Genomic DNA, 22,784 nt, shown 5'->3' with positions numbered 1-22,784 from the left:
GAGAACAGCTTCAGTAAAAGTATGTGACTGTTTATTGTTCTCTTTCTGTAACCCGTGACTACTAAACTTAGGTTCTCAGATATCTTTCAGACATCAAGAGCACAATACAGCCTGTCTGTCTCTTCTTTCTATCTATTTTCCATTGACAGCCCAGCCCATTGAAACTCTGTTTTCATTCCACTGAAGATTTGTAGGAAGGAATGACGTTATCTGTGTTTATTTTTATATTTCTATCTAACTCTCGGTGCTGTTCTCATGCTGTGAACGAGCTTCCCCCTTGCTGTGACCTAATCCTAAAACCATTGAGCCTAACGACCTTCCATCGTTACCATGGTAATCTGTCATATTAATGAGCTCCGTGTCACTAGGGGCTACCAGTACTTAGTACAGAGCCACTTCAGCAAACTGGTCTCCAGTGCCCTACTTTTTACATCACTCAATAGACGCTGATCTGGGTGTGACCTCTGCATCTGGACCCACGCTGCAACACAACCTCACCTAGACCTTGAGGAAAATGTACCAGCCTGTAAAAAAAAACATGAACTACCCATCCCAGAATCCCCTGCCCCATCCATCTTCCTGCTGTCACCTGAAACGGGAGCCCATGGTAAGGTGACCCCCACACCATGATGGAACAAGGAGGGCCATGTCACTTTGTGAAAACCTCCCCTCAACCATCTGGCACTGCGATAATAGAGCTGGAAGCAGGTGAGCGTCGGTGCAGAGAGTCTGGATAATTTGTCCTCGAGCGCGCTGCCTCACTGTAACCTACCGACGACCCCGCGTTGAAAATGGGCCATTCTTTGCATCAAATTGCATCCATTATATTGTCCTTGAGAATGAGAGAATTTCAGGCATGAAAATCAATACAATAGAGACGAAAGGCATGAAATTCTCTCGGGAAGTGGGAGCTCCGGCGACACAGTGGGTGCCATTGTGCCATCAACTTTTCCCCCCCAAATTGGTTTCATGCCTCTGTTTCTGCTGCCTCTGCAGCTATGACCACAACAGGCAACAATGAGACATGAGAGACACAAGCAATGCCAAAGTTTATCGATATTCTGTGACGCAGATAGAAACAGAATATGATTTTTCTTTTGTGCAGAAGTAAGAAAGCAATGAAGCTGAAATGAGCCAAGGATGAAGTCTGGTTATTCTAACTGAGTCAGTCAACATGTCAATATCTTCCAGATGACTTCAACATTAAACAGAACGAAGCTGTCTACAGTAGTGTGTAACCAGTACGTGTTATCAGTAAGACCAGTGTGAGAAATAAGCTTTATAAGCTTTAGTAACTTTAAGGATTGGACCAGCTTCAGAAGAATTTAGGATCGTCGGGAGCCAAGAGGATGAGTGACAACAGTGAAACAGAGACGCAGATACACTATACATTTTAACTGCATGTATTTAACAGTAAACCAGGTGATAAGCAGGTGGGACCCAAGGTAAGTTCACGTTACAATGCAAATCCAACTACAACGTTCAATTAGAAATGACCAGTAAGAAAAATAAAAAACAGTGCGCACAAAAATTAAGAAAATAATAAAGACGTGGGTATTGTCAAAGTCTTTGCAAGAGTCACAGTTGTCTCTCTCACTACCGGTGTGGGACCGATATGAATAAAGGTATGTATGTAGTCCAGGGCTGTGTTTGTGTGTACAATTCAATCCTACCGCACTTGATGAAGGTGGGAAATACGTGAATGTTCTTCAGTCACGGCCCTCTGGCTGAAGGCAACAGGTTCTTTACTTTGTGGGCTGGGCTCGCCATCCAGTACTGGAAAAGGGTTTCTCTGGAATCTATATTCTGAAATCTCCTCTGAGGTCTCGGGCTGTCATAAAAGATGACCCCACTGAAAAACCTGACCTATGAATAAGGTCAGAATAAAACTACATTCATGCTAATTCCATGAGCATTTCTGATCATAGGATAAAGCTGATGTAATCAATATAGTACTCCAATTCACAATGACTGTTGTACAACATACAGGAAGCAATTCACTTCAATTTCACATTTCAAAATTATTTTGTTTTAGTAATAACCACCAAAATTATTTCAGCGAGCTAATACCTTTAGTACTAGGGATGTCATGAGAACCGATACTTTGGTACCAAGTCGATGCCCAAATTCTAAAAAAGTGACGGTACTCTTTTTCTACAGTACCGAAGGAACCATACGATGCCTGTAATGGTCATTGGTAGGGATGTGACAGTGAGGAAAATTTCCCACAAGTTAATAAACTTGTGACAACACCGGTGTTACCGATTACACCGGACATTTTACAAGAAAGATGACGGTCAACATGTGCAGAACGCTGACTCTGATCTTTACCGTCGGGTGGCGGTGTGTCTGGCCTCTCCGGTAAAGCTTTTGCTGCGGGGCTCCGCTGCTCCGTGCACACCGGCTGTGATGGCTCCATCCGCCTGGCGGCGATTACCTCATTAACATTATGGTTCCCTTATAGCATTGGGGTTAAACGTGAAATATTGCCAAATAGGTGCGTTTGCTTTTCACTTAAACAACAAATCCTCTGCCATTTCTCGGTCTGTCAACTCTCTTGTCCCGTGTGTGACACCTGCTACTCTGAGCTGACAAACCAGATGCATTCACGGTCAGTATGTAGTGTCCGTCGTCTGACTATCGATTGATAACATGCCGCTGATACGCCAAAATGAACGAAATGCGTCAATTCTTTTTATTTATTACTTAAAGGCTACATGCCTCTGTTTATTGTAATGTTCAAATGTTTTTAATAAAAGAGTATGTGTTGAATTACATGGGATTTATTGTTGTTGTTGTTTTTGTACCGTGGTATCGAATTGGTATCGAGAATCGTGGAAATTCACTGGTATTGGTATCGACTACTAGATTTCTGGTATCGTGACATCCCTACATAGTACAACTCAACTGTAGTGTTAGCTAAGGTGCATAATGAAAAACACCAATAGCAACTCAATTGTAGTCAATGTACTAGATGATTCAACCACTCTGGGCTACAAGTGGTTCCCAACCAGGGTGGATAAATTTGGGGGCTGTGCGATGATTAATAAGGTAGGACAGTTAAAAAAACTTCTGCTACATACAATGACTTTTCTCCATTTCTTTCTTTTTACTTTAAAATATCAGACTGTTTTAGCTCTTCAGGCCTCTGAAGGTGCCGACTCTCCAAGCCGACAGTCTGGGGACGTCGGTGTGCGTCTGTTGGCCTAGGGTTGAAGTCTGGAGATTGACTTGGCCAGTGTAAAACCTTTCACTTCTTTCCCCTGATGAACTCCTTGGTTGTTTTGGCAGTGTGTTTTGGGTTGTCTCCCTAACAGTTTGATTGCATCTCTTTTTAAATTGGCAGACAAAATGTTTCTGTAGACTTCTGAGTTCATTTTGCTGCTGCCATCATGTGTTACATCATCAGTGAAGATCAATGAGCCCGTCCCAGAAGAAGCCATGCAAGCCCAAGCCATGACATTACCTCCACCGTGTTTCACAGATGAGCTTGTGTGTTTGGGATCATGAGCAGATCCTTTCTTTCTCCACAAGTTAGCCTTTCCATCACTTTGGTAAAGGTTCATCTTTGTCTCATCAGTCCATAAAACTTTGTCCCACAACTTTTGAGCCTCTGTCTCTGTACTTTTTTGCATCTTCTGGTGTAGCCTATGTACTTTTGTTCCCGAAGTCTTCTGCGAACGGTGGATTGTTATACCTTCACTCTTGCCCTCTGGAGGTTGTTGGTGATGTCACTGAAAGTTGTTTTAGGGTTTTTCTTTTCAGCTCTCACAATGTTTCTGTCATCAACTGCTGATGTTTTCCTTGGTCTACCGGTTCGACGTCTGTTGCTCAGTACACTAGTGGTTTCTTTCTTCTTCAGGACATTCCAAATGGTTGTACTGGCTATGGCCAATGTTTGTGCAATGGCTCCGATTGATTTTCCATTTCCTCTCAGCTTCAAAATTGCTGGCTTTTCTCCCATAAACTATAAATGCAGTCTGCACAGGCAAAACCCAAAGCTGAAACTGAGAGTAGACATTGTTTGAATAATCAATGTAATAGAAAAAAATGGGTGGGTTCAAACAAACAATGCTATCTTCTAAGTTGTGTAACAGATCTAGATGTAAAGACCGGTAAATAGAAGCTGAAATACTGATCTCTTATTCATCTTTTGATGTCAAACCCAAATGTTTTTCAGTGTACAGCAAAAATAAAGGAATTGGCCTCGCTGTTCCAATTGTTTGAGGGGTCTGTATCTTAAGAAAAGCTATTCCTCATTTTTTGTGCATTTCTGTACAAATGTCTAACAACACGTGTCAGTTTCCGCTCATGACACGCATAATGTATTTTCAATATAAACTTCTGTCTTAACAGAAAACAACTTGTTTAGGCAACAAAACTACTTAGTTAGGTTTAGGAAAAGATCGTGGTTTGGGTTAAAGCAACTCCGAAAGTGGCGTAGTAGGTTGTGAGCCTGGTAGATGGCTCAGGGCGTTTGACCTTTTCTCTATCCAGAAGCAGTCATCGATGGAGGGAGGTGAGAGGAGATGGAGGAGGAGCCCACTCGGTAGGGAGGCAGCATGTCCCGTGTCTGGACTGTTGAGTAGGTTTTTTTTTTTGCTTGTTTTTTTTTAAAACAAATGAAATAAAATAAAATATGAATAAAACAGAATAAAATAAAACTGGATAAAACTGGATAAAATAGAAGTGGCGTAACCAAAGTACTGAAGTTATGTGACAACGAACAGCGGTCTCCTGGGTGATCACCCGTCCACACCGACCTTTTGACTTTGCTGAATAACCATGTGACACTTGCTTTGATTTCATATTTTTATTTAAACTCCTATTTCCAAAGTAATATTTGCCACAAAATGACAGCTGTTGTCATATTATAATGTAATAATATAAAGCCAGTTTCCCACCTTGGAAGAATCAAAGTATAGTACCACCGTTTGTCTTTCAGAAGAAGTAGTCATTTCAGTACTACCACCATTTACATTTTGGGGGGGGGCTGAATGTGTAAAAAAAACAATATACATGAAAATAAATAATTTAATACAAAGTCTCGAGTTAAACATGCAAATAAAGTGACAAATCAAAGAGACAAGTGTAATTATGCACAATAGGACAAGGAGGTTTAATGCCTTGTCCTAGTTGATGCACTTAAAGACTGGGTAAAGTCAAATAAACGGGCTGGAAGCAACAATGAAATCACATGAATAAGAGCGATGTGGGGCGCTAATACTACCCAGGGACTTAAATGAAGCATTAATTATACCGTAATTCAATGTGGGTTATTGGAGGTGGCCACCAAGCAACTGTGGTGGACTCAAATCTGAAAACCATGCATGTTACAACAAAACAGAGGACTTTCTGTTGGAGATCACTTTCTCTCTTTCTCTGACCTTTTTTTTTTATTTCACAAACACAAATCTTTTATACAAACCCATTGTATCCAGAGAACAATGTTGGTCAAAATAAAATGCTAATTATGAGATACTTAAAACTCAATATCATATAAGTTATTCCTAAATGTATGTCTTCCAAGTCTTTGAATATGGAGTTGGTATTATTTCTTAGCATTCGGTGCAGCGGTAGATGAACCAGAGCGGTGTAACACTTACACGTGTTTCAATTGACCTTTTCTTTGTAAGCAAGAAAAAAACAAAACAACATAGGATTATCCATCGCCAGCGTCCTGAGCTCCTCACAATAACGGGACGTTTTACAGAACTCGGCGTGTGATGTGGAACCAGGTGAAGTTGCTCAGGTGTCGAGTCGGTGCTCCCTACAGGACTGAGTGTACGTGAGTGAGCGCTACTGTGTGAACTGTTAACCAGCACGGATGAAGCTTCACGGTGTCGAAGCAGAGGAACTATTATCATATGAGGAAAGAAAAGAGGTTGTGCTGCATAAAAAGAAAGTCTGTACAAGGTCGAGGCACTTTCAAAGCAGCGTGCACATAGCGTACCCACCCAAACACACACACACACACACGCACACACGCACGCACACACACCCACGCACACACACCGTCAGTCTTGAACGGGGATGAAGACACACGTAGGTCCGCTGCAGCAGGTTGTTTCAGCCAGAGTCCATGCTGAACAGCTCGATGCCGTGCGGGCTCCAGTGGAGGCCGACTCCAGAGTTGAAGACCAGGGACCAGACGTAGGGGATGAAGAAGTCCTCCGGCTGATCCTCCTCCACGTACTTAAACTTGAGCTCCGGAAACTTCTATTCACACAAAAAGAGGAGCAAGAGGTGGAAAGGAGAATTGTTAGGATTAACAACCGTGATGGTTCTGTTTCGTTTGGTAACATTGATGACATTTTAAGAAGATCATTTCTAAATGGGAATATACAAAATCTCCTCTGGAACACCGGCTCCACTTTGAGACAAGAGTTTACATCTCTAGAAAATGAACATGGTGATACTCATTTTATACTCGTAGTAACAATTGCCAACGGTAAAATGAAACCTCCCTAAGTCCCGCCCCTTTTTGCTCTGTGCTCCTGTAACAGTTGAGTGAGTGTGGAACCCGGCAGAACCTCGGTTCACTTTTCTTTACCCTAATAAAATCCAATCTTCACGGACACATTAAGCCTGGTTTATGGTCGCTGTAGTGAAGCCGGCCCGAGGTGCACACGCCAGAAAGCTTTCGTGATGGTTCCGCAAGTTGTGGCGGCGCTTGGTCGAGCACCTCTGAATTTATTGTAACTACGTGCCCACTGCGTGCATCTTTCATTTCAACGTGGACGCCTTTGAGGGAAGACTGGCTGAGCAGGTTGGCCTGTACAGACATCTCTACGACTGTTCACTGAGACCACAGGGACAGTCACATGACATTAAATACTTGGAAAGAAATAGGCAACACACTGGAGAAAGAACAGGCTTTTTTCCGCAGGCTGTGAAAGAATAATGGAGATCGTTTTGTAAAAGCTAAAAAAAAAAAAAGGTATCATGGAAAGAGTGGCGACCCGAGGGGAAGCACCGAGAGACGGAAAGTCATTTTGACTTGGAGGTAAGCGACAGGAATGACTACACTACACAAATGCAATGTTGGGCGGTACGTTGGAGTTTAGTATTTACTACTGTTGCCAGGTAGCCTACTTTCCTTTCCGGTACCCCTCGTTGACTTCTTGCTTATCCACAGAATATTTTGTTTGTATGCCTCCTGGCGTTTCGGAGCATATTGCAACGAACAACGTGCTGAGCATAAACGCCTCTGTGAGCGCTGGTGCGCCATCTATGGAGGCCCACACCACGGGTTCTCCCCGTGCCTCCCTTCCCTCCAGCGGGCCCAGCAATACGGCCTGGGTCTCCAGCAGAGTGGTGTCAGTGTTGGCTCCCAGCGGGGACCGGCGGAGCAGCGAGGTGAAACTCTGCTCCTGGTCGGAGGAGGATATGCTGCTGCTGCTGCTGCTGGGCGCAGAGCTCTCCACCTCTGGTGATGTTTCTGGTGAACCTGCATGATTTTGTTCATATTATCTCTGCTTCGTGCCGAAGTATGTTTCTTTTTGTCAAGCCTGTCCGACCTAGCAACAGTAACGAAGGGGGGCGGGACTTCGGATCGGTGACTACAGTGCCTGTTGACGTTGCATTGTTGTGACAGAAGTTGAGCAGGATGTTGTTTTTATGTAATGTCTGCAGCATCTCATTGAAATTAATGAGGGGGTTGTGCTATTCTCGGTCTGAGACGACAACACCAGCAAGACACTGCCTTCAGCCAACATTGGATATTTATAAGGTGGTGTGAAGAGCGCAGTGACATCTCTGCTGCTATACAGGTAGGTTAACCTGTTCAGGCCTCTCAGTAATCACTCTTCATCAGGTACAGTAGCTCGCTGCCTGGCAGATGTAATTCCATCTGTCTGTGAGGTGAAATTGCTTACAGCGGCCTGCGGGAGGACAGGTATCGCTCTGCGGTCCGACCGCCGACCTCTTAAAGCGACGGCTAATGTGCCAACGTCACCTCAAGACCCCGGCAGGCGACTGGATATCGACAGCTACAGACCGACTGTCGCTCGGGGCTTGTTCAGAAACTACCCAGAGGTAAATGAGAAAATAGACCTGAATACACAACGAGGAAATACATAAAGAACTAACAAAAGGCGATCTAATAAACGGGAACCAAACATAGGGGGTGTAACTTTACAGAGCAGTCTGTCAGCCATCGTGACCTTATTGTTTAGACCCGTGGAGAAGTGCTGAGTAACCTGATTACTTGGTAATAGCCACTCAGCCCTTCAAGCTTCAGCTTGTCATGACACGGCCTGTTAATGGACAAAACACTCACTGAGCTGGACCGGGAGAGGTTATCAAGTTCATACTGGAGGGCCTCAGTGTTGATTATGTCCCCGCAGCTAATCCACCGGGACAAAAGAGACAACAAACATGTGGACTGTACTATCTTCTGCATACTTATTATGTTGTGTTAGAGCTGGGCGATGTGGAGAAAACTCAATGAATTGAATTTCCCTTCAGGGATCAATAAACTGTCTTCTTCTTCTTCTTCAATGAGATGTTTGATAAATAATCATCAGTAATGTGGATATAATGACTAAGTGGGTAAAGGCTGGTAAGTTCAGAAAACGACATCACTTTACTGTAATGCAGCCTTTAAAACCAGGAATATAACTCTTGCCACATTACGATATTACAATATCCAAAATATAAGACAATATCTAGTCTCATATAACTACATCGATATATTGCCCAACCCTATGTTATATATATATATGAATTTTACAGCTGAAACAATTGATCGATTAGGCAATTTGTCAATCAACTGGACATTAGTCTGCAACTACTTTGGTAATCGATGATTCATTTTAATATTTTAAGCAAAAAGTTCCAGCCTCTAAAACTGGGAAGACTTAAAGCTGCAGTGGGTAGAAATTGGAAGAAAACGGTCACTATATCCTGACAGTAGTGCATGAGACAGGTAATCTGAAAAAAATCATGTGTCCTCTGTGTCCTCCGTGTCCTCCGGTGCTCCTAACGGCATCTGCAGGATTTTACAGACCGGCAGAAAACAACCAGTCAGAGCTGATCTGGAGTCAGCCGTCCAGCTGCTGTCTATGAGAGCCGGCTGTCAATCACTCGCAAACTCCAACCAAACGGTCAAACTAGGCAGCGCTGATCAAATATGAATCAATATTCTGTTACTGTAATGCCTATTTCTCTCCTAAAATGTTTTCAGAATCATCTTGTAGTGTACTGTTTAGCTGTAACATGAGAAAGTTTGTGACTCGGCAGCCATGTTGAGATCTGTTGAGGAAATACTAAGCACCGCCCACCAGCCGGAGCACAGCCAATAGGAACACTCTCTCTCTGAAATGACCTGTGATTGGTCAAAGTCTTCCATCACGGGCTAGATTTTCTAAAGCCTGAAAACAGAGCCATGAGGAGGAACAGGAGTCTAGTTATCTTTCAGAACACTTGAATTACAATATGCTGAAAGGTTATTATGGAATTTTTGCCAAAACATTCTGCTTACTGCAGGTTTAAGTGTTTTCTGTCGTCTATGATAATGAATTCAATATTTTTTGAACAAAACAAGCGATCTGAATAAGACTTGGGCTCTGGGGAACTGTGATATTATATTTTCTGATATTTTATGGAACAAATGAATTGGTAAATTAATCGTTATGTCTATATAATGTATCAGAAGAACAGGGCTGCAACTAGCGATTATTTTTATTGTCGATTAATCTGTAGATTATTTTCTTTATTAATCGATTAGTTGTTTGGTCTATAAAATGTCAGAAAATGGTGAAAAAATGTCTTGTTTTGTCCACAACTCAATGAAATTCAGTTTACTGTCATGGAGGAGGAAATAAACCAGAAAATATTCACATTTAAGAAGCTGGAATCAGAGAAGTTAGCATTTTTTTCTTAAAAAATTACTCAAACCGATTAATCAATTATTAAAATAGATGCCAATTAATTGACAACTAATTGATTAATCGTTGCAGCTCTAAATATAGTGAAAAATGCACACTATAATTTCCGACAGACAAAAGTTACTTCTTCAAAAATCCAAAATGTTCACTTTACAATGATATAAAACAGAAAGAAGCAGAAAATCCTCACATTTTTTTTTTTTTTTTTTTTTAAATGTTATTTTTTTGGGGGCATTTTTTAAGCATTTTATTGATAGGACAGTGTTGAAAGGGGGAGAGAGAGAGAATTGACATGCGGAAAGGACCACAGGCCGGATTCGAACCCGGGTCCACCGCTGCAAGGGACAGAGCCTTGGCGATACATGGGCGCTCGCTCTACTGACTGAGCTAACCAGCCGCCCGAAAATCCTCACATTTGAGAAGAAAGACTCAGATAATGGTCGTCATTTTTGCTTGAAAAATGACTAAAACGATAGATCGCCTAATCGTAAAAGTCGATTTAACACAATCTCCTTTTATTAGCAGATGTAGCGCTCCTCTCTGAAGTGTCTACATAAAGAAATGTTTTTTTCCTAGCCTACTTGAAGCCAACACAAACCCACTCAACAGCAGGTAGGCAGCAAAAGCAAGAACATCAATAATACAAGGGTACCTCATTATATCCTCCTGTCTACACACGCATGTATATGCACACACGCAGCCAGTAATCAGTCTGCGGTGAAAGACAGACGCTGAGGGCCTTTATGCGACGGCCCCAGTCCGCTCTATTGAGTCCTGGCTGGCTCCTATTCACAGCCACACTATCGGTATCATAATGACACAGACAGAGGGGCTACGGGGTCACAGGCCATATGCCAGGCTACTGAGGCCAGACCACACACACCACCGCCATTGTGATGGCGAGACACAATGCAGAAGCTGTATTATCTGGCTGGTATTTGTGTGTGTAGGTGACTGTCTCGTAGGCAAGCGTACCAACTCATCAAATGTTCATATGACACTGATGGTTGAGAGTTACTCAACCCAGGCTCACTTTTACTTGCTATAGCGCACACAGAGGATGTAATACAGCACAGCTTTTAATGTTAAGACGGAAACTATTTTGTTTTTCTTTAGCAGATCTGTTGACTCATACGCACAAACAAACTAAAACAGGACATAGCTGATGAATGTCCTGCCATCATCATCATCATCTTGATAAATGAAACACAACTAGTTCTGCTAATTATGTTAAGATAATTAAACATTAATCAGCAAATACTGCTGTCCACAAACACACGTGTGGTATTAACATTTTTCCGCTCTTACAGCATCAAAAGTTTCTCTCATTAATTTGCAAATATATGGAAGCTATATGAAGAACATGCGGTGTAAGCAGCAACTGTCATGTTCTTAAGTGATTGTTTTCATATCTACAGACAGACATAAAGCCACTGAGGCAATATAACGTTGCACATTGCAGCTTTTCCATAGTAGCAGGACATTAAAAGAACAATATTTCCGTTTATGTTCTTTCAACCCACGACTGGATTGTGACTGAATATGAGAAGCTCTTAATCATGACCTCTGAATGCAGCATTCACAGTTTACAGGAACGAGCGAAACAAATCAGAGCTCGACTATAAGCGCACAAATGGTCTTTTCTCAGCCACTATATTTGAATGCTTTGTGCCTTTGTGAATACATTTGCAATTGGCGTCAACAGTAAAGGCAGAGCGTTCCTTTCCGCTCCTGCATTATGCATTTTCTCTTAAAAACAAGTATGTTCTTCTCTCAGGCATCTCTGGTGTATTGTGTCATGGAAAGGTTATTGTTGAGGGATAAAGAAAGATTAAGAATCACAAGGTGCCCATGGAACACCAATGTACACTCAATGGTATTTTGCTAAGCTCAATAAAACTACCAGCAAAGGAACAAAATGCGCCTAAAACTGGACCATTGATACAAAGAAAATCCAACTTAATTAAAGTCAAAATTTGCTTTCTTGCTGAGAGTTAGAGGAGAATTCATGCCACTCTCTACCTTAAATATGAACAGCCAGCAGCCAGTTAGTTTAGCTTAGCATAAAGACTGGAGATGGGGGAAATCTGCTAGCCTGGCTCTGTCCAAAGGTAACTAAATCTGACTACCAGCACCTCCAAAGCTCACTTATTAACACGTTATATCTCCCAGCTAAGAAAAAGTACCGCACATGAACCGTTGTAAAACTATAAATGATTTATACACTTCGGTTTTCACAACCAGGCTAGCTGTTTCCTCGTGTTTCCAGTCTTTATGCTAAGCTAAGCTAACCGTCTCCACCTTGATATTAATGCTGCTTTCCATTTGAACTGGGAAGTCGGAATTTCTGAGTTCCCTGTCGGAAATTTCAACCGAAACGCACCCTGAAGTCGGATTTCGGACTCAGAAAGTCGGGCGAACCTCACCAACCCAAACCTCAAAATCCTAGATGGCTGCTCCGGGTATCAGCTGTAAAACAGCTGTAGTAATAGCTAGCACTGCTGTCTTAATTATGTCTCATTAAGTCAGTCGTACACAGATTATTGTTCTATCTGTGGACTATGTTGCTATGGTGTTTGTATGTGTAAAATACCAATGTGTTACATTGTTATCAACTGGTATTACTAGCAATGGTAAACCTGTGTACAGCAAACCCAATTAAGTTTTCCGACTTGTTGTACTGGAACGCGGCCAACTCGGGTGTGACGTCATTCCCAGCTCTGACTTTTTATTTCCGAGGTAAATGGAACGCAGCATTACACCTCTTCCTAAAATGCAGCGACCGAGCAAACTCTGGCGAATGGAGCGCAAAAAATTGTCCAGATATACTACGAGCGATGTCACTCTCTATTACATCGAGAGAGTGGTATTGATTAACTGTCAAGCGACTTTGACCAGTGAAAACAGGCTGGAGGTGCGTGAAACTTTGCATAAATAGAGCCGGGGCGAGCGATTTTTCAAATAAGCAACAAGTCGCTTTGCCTGTTCGCTGACGCATGTAGCAGGTTAGGATATCTTCATTGGGAAAACTGAAACAATCTGATGTTCGCTCGTTCGCATCACGTCCAGTTAAGGCCGGCCCACACTAAAAGATTTTTCAACCTTTTACAAGATTTGTTTTGTTCTTTTAGTGTGTAGAGAGCAACGATTTTGCCAAAACAGCACACCACACTAACAGATTAATTCATGAACAAGAGTCTCCACTAAAAAAAACAAAACGGAAATCTCGCGGGATCACTCGTGATCAAACGTGACTTTAGTGTAAACAAACACTATCAGGCCCAAAATCGTCTTGTTTCTCATTTAGTGTGTACCACGCATTAGAAAGAGGTGTTAGCATACAGATATGAGAGGTGTATTGATCCTCCCACTAACTCTAACCAAAAAAAGCGAATAAGCATATTTCCCAAAATGTCAAACTATTCCTTTAATGATACAGGCTGCCGGTGTGGTGCCACAACAGTAAAGCAGGCAGTACACAATCTCACAAGCTGCCAAGAGACTGAGAATAATCACAATGGCAAACATTTTTCCTCCTACTTCTACTGTATATGGGACAGAAGCACCAAGGGATTTAGTGCAAGGGGAAGTCTCGGATATCACTACATGCCTCAGAGCAAAATATCTGAGCATCTATGGGACCATCCTTTAGATTATCTCTGTCCCTTATTCTGTCTATACTGAGGCTTCCTCTCTGTTCATATCTCCTCTGGCTCTCTATTGCCTTCCCTCCCTCCTCTTCCCGTCCTCCTCTGTTTTGTTCTCAGTCTGGCAGCTGTCTGGGCCCACTTGGCCCGGGCTCATATCAGTTAGTTATGGGTCCTGGCGGGTCAGGCCCTCGCCCCTGAACACAGACTGACTGGCTGGCCTCGTATCTCCACTCAGGACTCGGTGTTCCCTTCCCGCCTCTGCAGGCTGCTGTGCTGTCAGAGCTCGGTCAGACAGAGAAGAATGCGGCTAGGGAGCAAATATGAACTCACACAAACACACACACACGTAGATGCAGGTACGTACACCAGCATTGAAAGGTTCTATTTCAAAATGAAAAACATTAACAGTAGTGATTTCAGGCCGTGTTTTACATAGTGGTGATAAAGAAAAAACATTCGAATATTTTCAAATAGATTTGTTCAAAGTCTACTCTCCTAATTTTCTGTGCACACTTGCAGTTTTATATTGAAGTGGTCACTGAAATATTTACACCGCCAATTAAATGTAGTGGTGTTTATAAATCAACAGGTTGAAGCTTCTCAAATGTGAAGATATGTTGCTTTGTAAATTGAGTTGCTAACAGTCGGTCCGCCACTTTGGTCCTGACTGAAATATCTCAACAACTATTAGATGGATCACCATCACATTTTTTTCAGACATTCATGGTCCTCAGAGGATGAATCCATAGGACTGTATATAAGAAGTGGACATAGTCATCATGACGTCGCCCACTGGTTTTGTGGACTGCTGTATTGAAGCCTCAAATTCTGCATTTTGTCTGTCACCATCTTGGTTATTTGCAACCAGAAGAGACACGAGAGGGTGGAGCTAAGTCCACCCGAACGCTGAATAAGACATTTTTAGGCGACCAAAATATTACAATTAACTTTTGTCAATCACAATCACAATCACTAGGTAGCCCCGCCCTAGAGCATCCTCTGCTTTATGGTCTATTTGACACTAAATGGGACCATAATTTACTAAATGAACATCATGCTGTATTGAAGAAGACTTGAAACTAGAGATTGAGACCATAAACTCATGTTTACAATGTTTACTGAGGTAATAAATCAAGTGAGAAGTAGGCTCATTTTCTGATAGACTTCTATACAATAAAACTTATTTTTGCAACCAGAGGAGTCGCCCCCTGCTGGCTGTTAGAAAATACCTGCAAAACTAATGACATTCACATCAGCTGTACTTTGTGTTCATGCTAATTAGCAAATGTCAATTCTAAACATTGTAACTCATCATGATAGTATTGCCATTGTAGCTTAGCTTGGTTGTAGAGTTTTAGCTATTTATATTTTATAGACAAAGTGATTAATTGGTTTTGAATTAAAATAGTTGCAGCCCTAAGGATTGTAATTTTTTTTAATTTATGTTAATTTATGAAATGTTAACGCCAACAACTCACAATCTGAACTCATGCTCAAGTACTTTCTTTCCACTACATGGTTACAATAATCTTAAAATAATTCTACAGTAGCTCTGTTACTATTGCAGAAAGCCTTGTTCACCCCTAAATCTGAGTTGTTAGATGTTTGTTAAACCTGGTACCGAAGCTCCGTTATGAAGACAGGTTTTCGGAAGTTACTCCATCGTTCTGAAAGAGACTTTAGAGTGAGAAAAAGCATATACCCTGTGTTGTCAATGTGTGGGAAAGTAGTGCTGACCAGCCATCAGATCTACAAAGGCCCAGGTAGCGAGTAACAGCTGGTAAACCCCCCTCCAGCCCCTCCAGCCCCTCCACCCCGTCCTGAGGAGCCAGAGAGTCTGTAGGCTATCACTGCTCAATAAGGCGGATTTCAGTTGGTCGGGCTAAACAACACATTCCACAGGCACTGCCCATGAGAGCCGCTCAGCCTCACACACCCTGAAACAACACGCACACACACATACACAAAGACTGAGAGGGAGATGGCTGAGTGACGAGGTGCTGAGGGGTCGTCCCTGGGGTATTAACCACCTTCTTTGAACCTTTTTTTCAGTTGGGACCTAATTTACATGTCTGGGTCTTTGTGTAAATGCTTTAAAAACCTTTAAATACACAGCCTTTGTGCTGTAGATGTGTGTCTACATTGTTCCCCCTCACCTAAAACAACATGGTTAGTAAAATCTATACAATTATTTACTTTACAACTGTCAGCTCCTCCTAATAACGGGATTTCAAGGCAACAAATTGAAGTTGTGTCCACACTAAGGTGGATAAACGTGTTGTTCGTATGTGAAAATGACTTGCGTCCGACTCTCCACTAGTGCTTTCAGGTGGAAAACTTCTGTCCAATCTGAAATGCAAAAATAACAGGAAAATAGCTGAATGTGTTCTTCCTCATCTTTTTTTGACACATAACAATATTGGCCATTACAGGCATCACCTGGTGACGAGTGAGACAGACACAACCGGGTTACTCTCCTTGGCCTTTTTGTGTAGTGATGATTCTTTTGTCAGAAACCTGGAGGTTAGGTCATTTGATCAAGACCCATGAATGTTACCCGTTGACAAAAGCTAAGAGTACGTCCACCCTAAGGCGGTTTACTATCAGCCCTCTGTTCAGACTAAAATGGCGTTTTTCTCATGTCTTCAAAAAAGTCTTAAAATGCTGACTAGGTGATTAACTGTGTACAGGTGAAACAGAGCTTTTGCAAAGCGATGACGTAAGCTGCCCAGCGAGGGCAAGGGGCCGTGTAGCAGTAAAGTTCAGAAGGATTTTCTGTCACCTCTAACTCTCTCTTGCTGATTGATCATTTTAAATGCAAATCTAGCCGAGCACACGGTGCATTAACCTATATGACTTCATCATGGCAGCGCAGCAGCTTGAGAATGACTGCTGGTTAACAGGTAGTAATTTTGAGCAGCGGTCATTGTCACTATTTCATACTCCTTCCATTGTCTGACCATAGAAACAGAAAATTATTTAAATGAATACAACTATATTGTGAATTTGGCTGTATTAAAACACAGGGTATAGGTGATCACAGAGATCAGGAGGACACTGAACGGAGGTGTAGCTGCCCGGTCACGGTCAGCCGTGTGGCAGTGACTTTCTTTGCGATCACTTGTTTTAAAAGTTGATATACGATACAGCAAATATGCTGTAATCAAACTGTATTTAGGTCATTTTTATCAGACAAAGTCACGACTCACAACCATAAAATAATGATTTGGTCAGCCGAGCTGTCTGTTGGATGTGATGCAGTTTTGCAGTTGCATTGTTTTCACATGAAAACAGAGTTTTAAAATGTAGACCTTTATATCCTGTTTTACAAAATGTTACACCTCTGTGTGTGTGTGTGTGTGTGTGTGTGTATATATAAATATATATATATTATTCTCCTCTATATATACATACTACATTCCTGTTTACACCTCTGTGTACATATATAACTTCTCATCATGCATTTACATACTACATCTTGTTTACATTCAGTTTTCCCATCTGAAATACTGTCATCAACTAAATTACAAATTTACAGTTACATTACATTATAATTTATATTTACTTATGTTTATATTTATTTTAACTGCACTATTTTATGCCTTAGATTATCATTTTACTTTTACTTGTGTGATTTCCCCTTTTATACGTACTTTTCTTTATGAGCATTGTTGAAGGAACCTGAGACCAAAGATTTTCACAAACCTAGACGGCCTAATACAGACGTAATCTTATGCCACATTTCCACTGCATGGCACGGCATCCATTCGCAAAAGTATTTAGTACTTTTGTGAGCTGAGCCGATACTAGAAGGTGGAGTCAAAACACTGCAGACGACTGATTGGTCAGAGAGAATTGTTACCAGCGCGACACGGGACATCCCATACAAACCTGCCATTTTTAAATAGTCAAGCTACCATCAATAGCGACCACAGTTTATTATTCACTTGACCCAGATTTAAAAAAAATGGCAGTCGGTTTGTTTAATGTTTTGTTTTGTTAGTTATGTCTACTTTTTGTTGTTGTTGGTTTGTTGTTTGTTTCGTTTCTATTTATGTATTTTTTTTATTGCATTGTTAATGTATGTGTTTTATGGTATAATTGACTCCATATTGATACTTGAAAAGTAACTGGATATTTGTGTGTTGTTGAAAACAAATTTGAGAAAAAAAGGCAGCCTGTAAAACTACGCCGTACATTACGTACACTACGCCGTACATTACGTATACTGCGCCTAAAAATTACAGTGTGCAGACGTTCCTCTGTTTGGTTGCTGATGAAAAGATTCAGCGAGTGTCATGTTGAAGATGATGTCACAGCAGTTTAATGCAACGGCGGCGCTACGGCGATCAGCAGAGAATCCCACCTACACTGACGGGGTACTATCCGCAGTGAAAAACAAAATAGAGAAAAGCTCCCGGTACAAAAAGTTAGTAGAGCCGAGCCGAGCCGAGCCGTACCATACAGTGTAAACATGGCATTAGTTATGTTTAGCGCTGTCCCGAATACCATTTTTGGGCTTCGAAGCTTCTTGAGAAATGTTCGAAGGTATTTGAAGCTTTGCAGCGCCTGACATGTTCTCTGTGTCTGTCTCCATCTCCTGTTTCAGTGCCGCTGCTGCACTACTGTACACACACGCACCTCTACACACAACAAACAACGACATCCGTCTGAGAATGACTAATAATAATTAATATTCAATATGAATAATGTTGTAAATTAGTCCGTATTTCATGTGCTATTTTGGGATTTATACTTTTTTATTACATAAAAAAAACAAACTGAAGCATTCAAATACTGATTTGGAGGTCGTTTACCACGGCAATGGTCGAAGCTTCAAAGCATTCGGGTCAACCCTGGTTATGTTGCATACTTATGTTGCTGGCTAATTCTATTATTTATGCAGAATTTTGTTGCATATGGTCCTCATGTTTTTATTTGATCATACTAAGTCTTATTATATATTTGTTTATAAGTATAATTATGTATGCTTCAATTAACTGTCCGTCTTTGCCATCCAAGTTACAACGCAACATCGGCATGTTCAGACGTCTCTACTCGGAAGAGTGTTCTCAGAAAGCTGGTTCGGGCTGTGAAGGACAGAAAGCCGAAACAGAGAGAACGTTTCTTTAGCTGGCTTAGTGTCGACACGGCTACAACTTCAGGAATTCAAATTTCTAACACAGCAGATTAACCATTTATTAACTTTAACAGCATTCACTGACATGCAATGTGCTGCTATTAAATGTGAAAGTGACCGTGGGATAGAATAACTTCACTAATAAATAAAAACCCCAGCGGAATAACATGCTCAGTTTGAGAGGAACATCTCTTTCTCGTCAGCTGATTGAGACACCAATACTCCTTCGAAGAGCTTTTACAGGAGTAATTACCAACTTATTGATGATTCCACACAACATTAATTCAACCTATGGATTTTCGCGTTGGGAGCTGTACAGCAGATTGAGCTCATGAGACGGAGGGAAGCGGGGAGGTAGAGAGACGGCTGTTTGTTTGAGCGATGGTACCATGAAGCGACAGGGACTTCTCCCCGAGGAGACATCGCCCACATGTACTCTTCGCTTCATGTCACCCTATAGAGCTGGAAAGCACTCAGGTGGTGGAGACTACAACTCTCTTTTTTTGCACAGAAACAGAGACTGACGCACATGGCTGCACACTCATCGAGATCCAAATGTAGAGGATGACACACACTCATACACCACACACACACACATATATATATATTCCAGCTCCAGCTGATTGCGTGAGTGTGTGCTACAGGTACAGCCCCCTCGCTGAAGGACATGGCAGGGTTATCCACACGGCTCCATGTGTAATTCTACGGCTCTTTGGTCGATCGCTACATTAGCGCTCCAAGGTGCCGAGACACAGAGAGAGAGAGAGAGAGAGAGAGAGCACACGGACTCGTGGCCACGCACCATCCCTCTTCCACATTGGCCAGCGAGACAAATGCCTCGCAGCCAGCCGCCAAGTATAGAACATGAAACACATGATGAAACATGCAATTAAGAGCTTCTGTGCTGGTGAGCAGCAGAGTGGGGAGACCGCTGGTTACATATTTCCTCACTGATTAATAGAGGAGCACTGGGAAGGGCGGGGGTTAGCGAACCCACCAGGAGTGGTGGGAGTGTTGGGTAACGAGGCGCGGTGGCAGATTTATGTCCCCACCGCCCCCCCCCCCCCCCCCCCCCCCCGCTCCCTACCCCCAATCTTACGTGCCCATGACAAAGTGCCCCATAGCCCCCCATCCCATCTCCTTGAAATGCCATTACATGTTCGCATGCAGCAGGCCAGCGGAGATGGAATGAAGATGGGCATTAATGCTAATGAGAATTGGGGCTTTAGTCTTTTGTCTCGTGTCCCAATGGCTCTTTCCATCTTTCCCTCGCCTCAGTCCATTTCCCGATCCCATACCTCTCCCTCTCTCACCTGTCCAGACAAGCTCATTCCCTTCTCCTCACCTCCCCAGCACCAAATCAACCAGAACTCGCAGCCCTTGACAACACATTGCACCCTCTACACATGCACCTTGATGTCCAATATGTCCCACTTCTTTTTTTTCTCTCTTCAGCCAGTCTCATATTTCATTGTTCTTCGTCTCCAGGCTCTGTCTCCCAGCTGTGTATCTGTGTGTGTGTGTGTGTGAAAGAGATTTACCTTCAGTCTGTCTGTGGGCAGGGCCTGGGCTCCTTTCATGATGACTTCCTGAACCCTCTCAACAGACAGGTCACTCCCAGCCTGCTCCAGACGCTGACTGAAGAAGCCGATCACCTAAAAAGTCACACGAGAGGAAATCAATATATATAGGTCTAATAGAGATGACTTGTATATACAGTTACAACATTTATGGAAAATACTCTTACTCGCTTTCTTGCCAAGAGTTCTATGAGATGATCAATATCCCTGTTAGTTAAATATGAAGCTACAGCCAGGAGACAATTAGCTTAGCTTAGCATAAAGACTGGAAACAGCTAGCTTGGCAAAATCTGCCAACCAGAACCCTAAAAATGTTTACAAATCCTCAATTTGAATAAGCTGATTCAGTTTATTAAATGAGTTAGTCCTTTTTTATTAAATCTACTTTCTTTAATCAATAGAATTCATCAGTTTCGTCAACATAAATAAAGTGATGACGTCTCGACGGATTCGCCAAGTTGTAACGACTTAATTCATTTACTTTAATAGTGTTAGAAATAGTTTGTTTTGTTATTGTGGTTACATTTATTTAATTTATGGTGGTGTTAGATTGCTGCTAGACTGGCCACTTAATACAGGTGCGTCACGCAGGACAGCAAATACGTTTTTGACCGTTTTGAAAATGTTTTTTTTTGAAAGACTAAACACCAGCAAATATGGATTGAAGCAGAATATTTCGTTAGATTTGATAGAAGTAGCAAACAAATACATGTTTTTAAATAGTTCTATATATACGGACTTTTGTATAAATTATCCAGTAAGTGTTTTATTATGATTTTGGTTATACATGAGCAAGTCTAATTTTGACAACCTCAGAGCAGACAAATCCTGGCGCACCCCCTGTGATCTTTGGCGACCCCAAAGGGAGGCCCGGACCCCAGGTTGAGAACCACTGCTCTAAAGCTCACTATTTAACACTTTAACCAACTTAAAGCTACAACTTGTTGTACACTTTGGTTTTTGGACACCTAATGTTATCGACCAATATTGGGTTGTCATGGATACACCGGTATTAGCGTGTGTGTTATATGTAAAAAATTAAATGCAGAGTAGTTAACTGCAGTACTACAATAAATGTTTATGTATAGCCGAGTTACATTTTCCTCAATTCAAGTTTTACTTTTTTGTTCTAATAATTTAGTTTGGTATGTTTTAATTTGTAGATACAGTATTTAAAATAATTCAATGTTAATGACATTTTCTTTTCAAAATGAACCAGAGCTGCAACGATTAATCGATTAGCCGTCAACTACTAAATTAATCGCCAACTATTTTGATAATCAATTAATCGCTTTGAGTAATTTTAAAGAAAAAAAGTCTAAATTCTCTTATTTCAGCTTCTTAAATGTGAATATTTCGTCAAGTGTCAAATATCTTTATCACAAAATGCTTGTATAGTTCCGTGTTTATGTAAGAAAACAAAGCATATTAGGTGATATATTGTTATAATATTGCTGTAAGTACTAGTGTTGGCCTCAGTCGGGCTCGAGTCTATAGTCTTTCTTTAATCCTGTTCATGTTTCTTAACTCACAGTATCTCAGTTCAACTTGATCTCATGGAGGTTTAACATCAACTCTCAGTTCTGTCATGAAGCTCTTTGACTCTTCTAATCCCGATGTTTGGAGCTGTCACATTGATGTTGCAGCAGCCACGCCCTATATGATGACACTGGGTGCAATATGGAGATCTGTGGCATCATGCTACATGTAGAGGGTTTCACGCTGTAAACAGTAGCACTGGTGAATGTTCTAACATTACATGTTAGAACAGTATATGTTGACGGGAAAACAACCTGTTTGATTTGAGACTATATTTTGCTGCTTTTGCATCAACAGCCAACAAGACGTATCCATGGGTTGTCATGTTTCCTAGCAACAGTAAGTTGCTCCGAAAATGTGTCTATACTGTGCAGGGATACAGAGCTACATATAGTATAACATACATATTGCAGTTATATGCCAATACTAGGGCTGTCAAAGTTAATGCCATAATAACATGTTAACGCAAATTCGTTTTAACGCCACGAATTTCTGTGATGCATTGACACAACTTGTGATTTTTAGGTTGTCGTTTTTAAAACTAGAGTGAAGATACTGGTATCATATGAAACCATAAAAACTTAAAGAATCCATCGGTACCAACCATGTCATACTAGTTTGTTACGCTCCAAACTTGTGCTAAATTTTAGCGAAGAAAAACTTGCATGGTCATTTTCAAAGGGATCCCTTGACCTCTGACCTCAAGATATGTCAATGAAAATGGGTTCAATGGGTACCCACGAGTCTCCCCTTTACTGACATACCCACTTTATGATAGTCACATGCAGTTTGGGGCAAGTCATAGTCACGTCAGCACACTGACACACTGTCAGCTGTTGTTGCCTGTTGGGCTGCAGGTTGCCATGTTATGAATTCAGCATATTTTTTTATGCTAAATGCAGTACCTGTGAGGGTTTCTGGACGATATTTGTCATTATTTTGTGTTAATTGACTTCCGATATGTTCATACATTTGCATAAAGCAA

The 22,784-nt window shown here is 41.6% G+C and overlaps 1 protein-coding gene across 2 annotated transcripts in view; it reads right to left on the bottom strand.

Annotated features, from left to right (window-relative positions):
• Positions 1-4,798: 4,798 nt before the first annotated feature.
• Positions 4,799-22,784, bottom strand: part of dym (dymeclin) — a 79,599-nt gene continuing 61,613 nt past the window's right edge. For both annotated transcript variants that reach the window (XM_037752744.1, XM_037752743.1), the window contains exons 16-17: positions 20,222-20,335; positions 4,799-6,219 (exon numbers count right to left, since the gene is read on the bottom strand). In XM_037752744.1, coding sequence (XP_037608672.1) covers positions 6,070-6,219; positions 20,222-20,335 — 264 coding nt within the window. In that variant the 3' untranslated portion in view covers positions 4,799-6,069. The remainder of the gene's footprint in view (positions 6,220-20,221; positions 20,336-22,784) is intronic.

Source organism: Sebastes umbrosus, chromosome 19, assembly GCF_015220745.1.
Source record: "Sebastes umbrosus isolate fSebUmb1 chromosome 19, fSebUmb1.pri, whole genome shotgun sequence".
NCBI classification, from domain to species: domain Eukaryota; kingdom Metazoa; phylum Chordata; class Actinopteri; order Perciformes; family Sebastidae; genus Sebastes; species Sebastes umbrosus.
The sequence above is the reverse complement of the archived record's forward strand: the minus strand, read 5'-3'. Positions and strand labels throughout refer to the sequence as shown.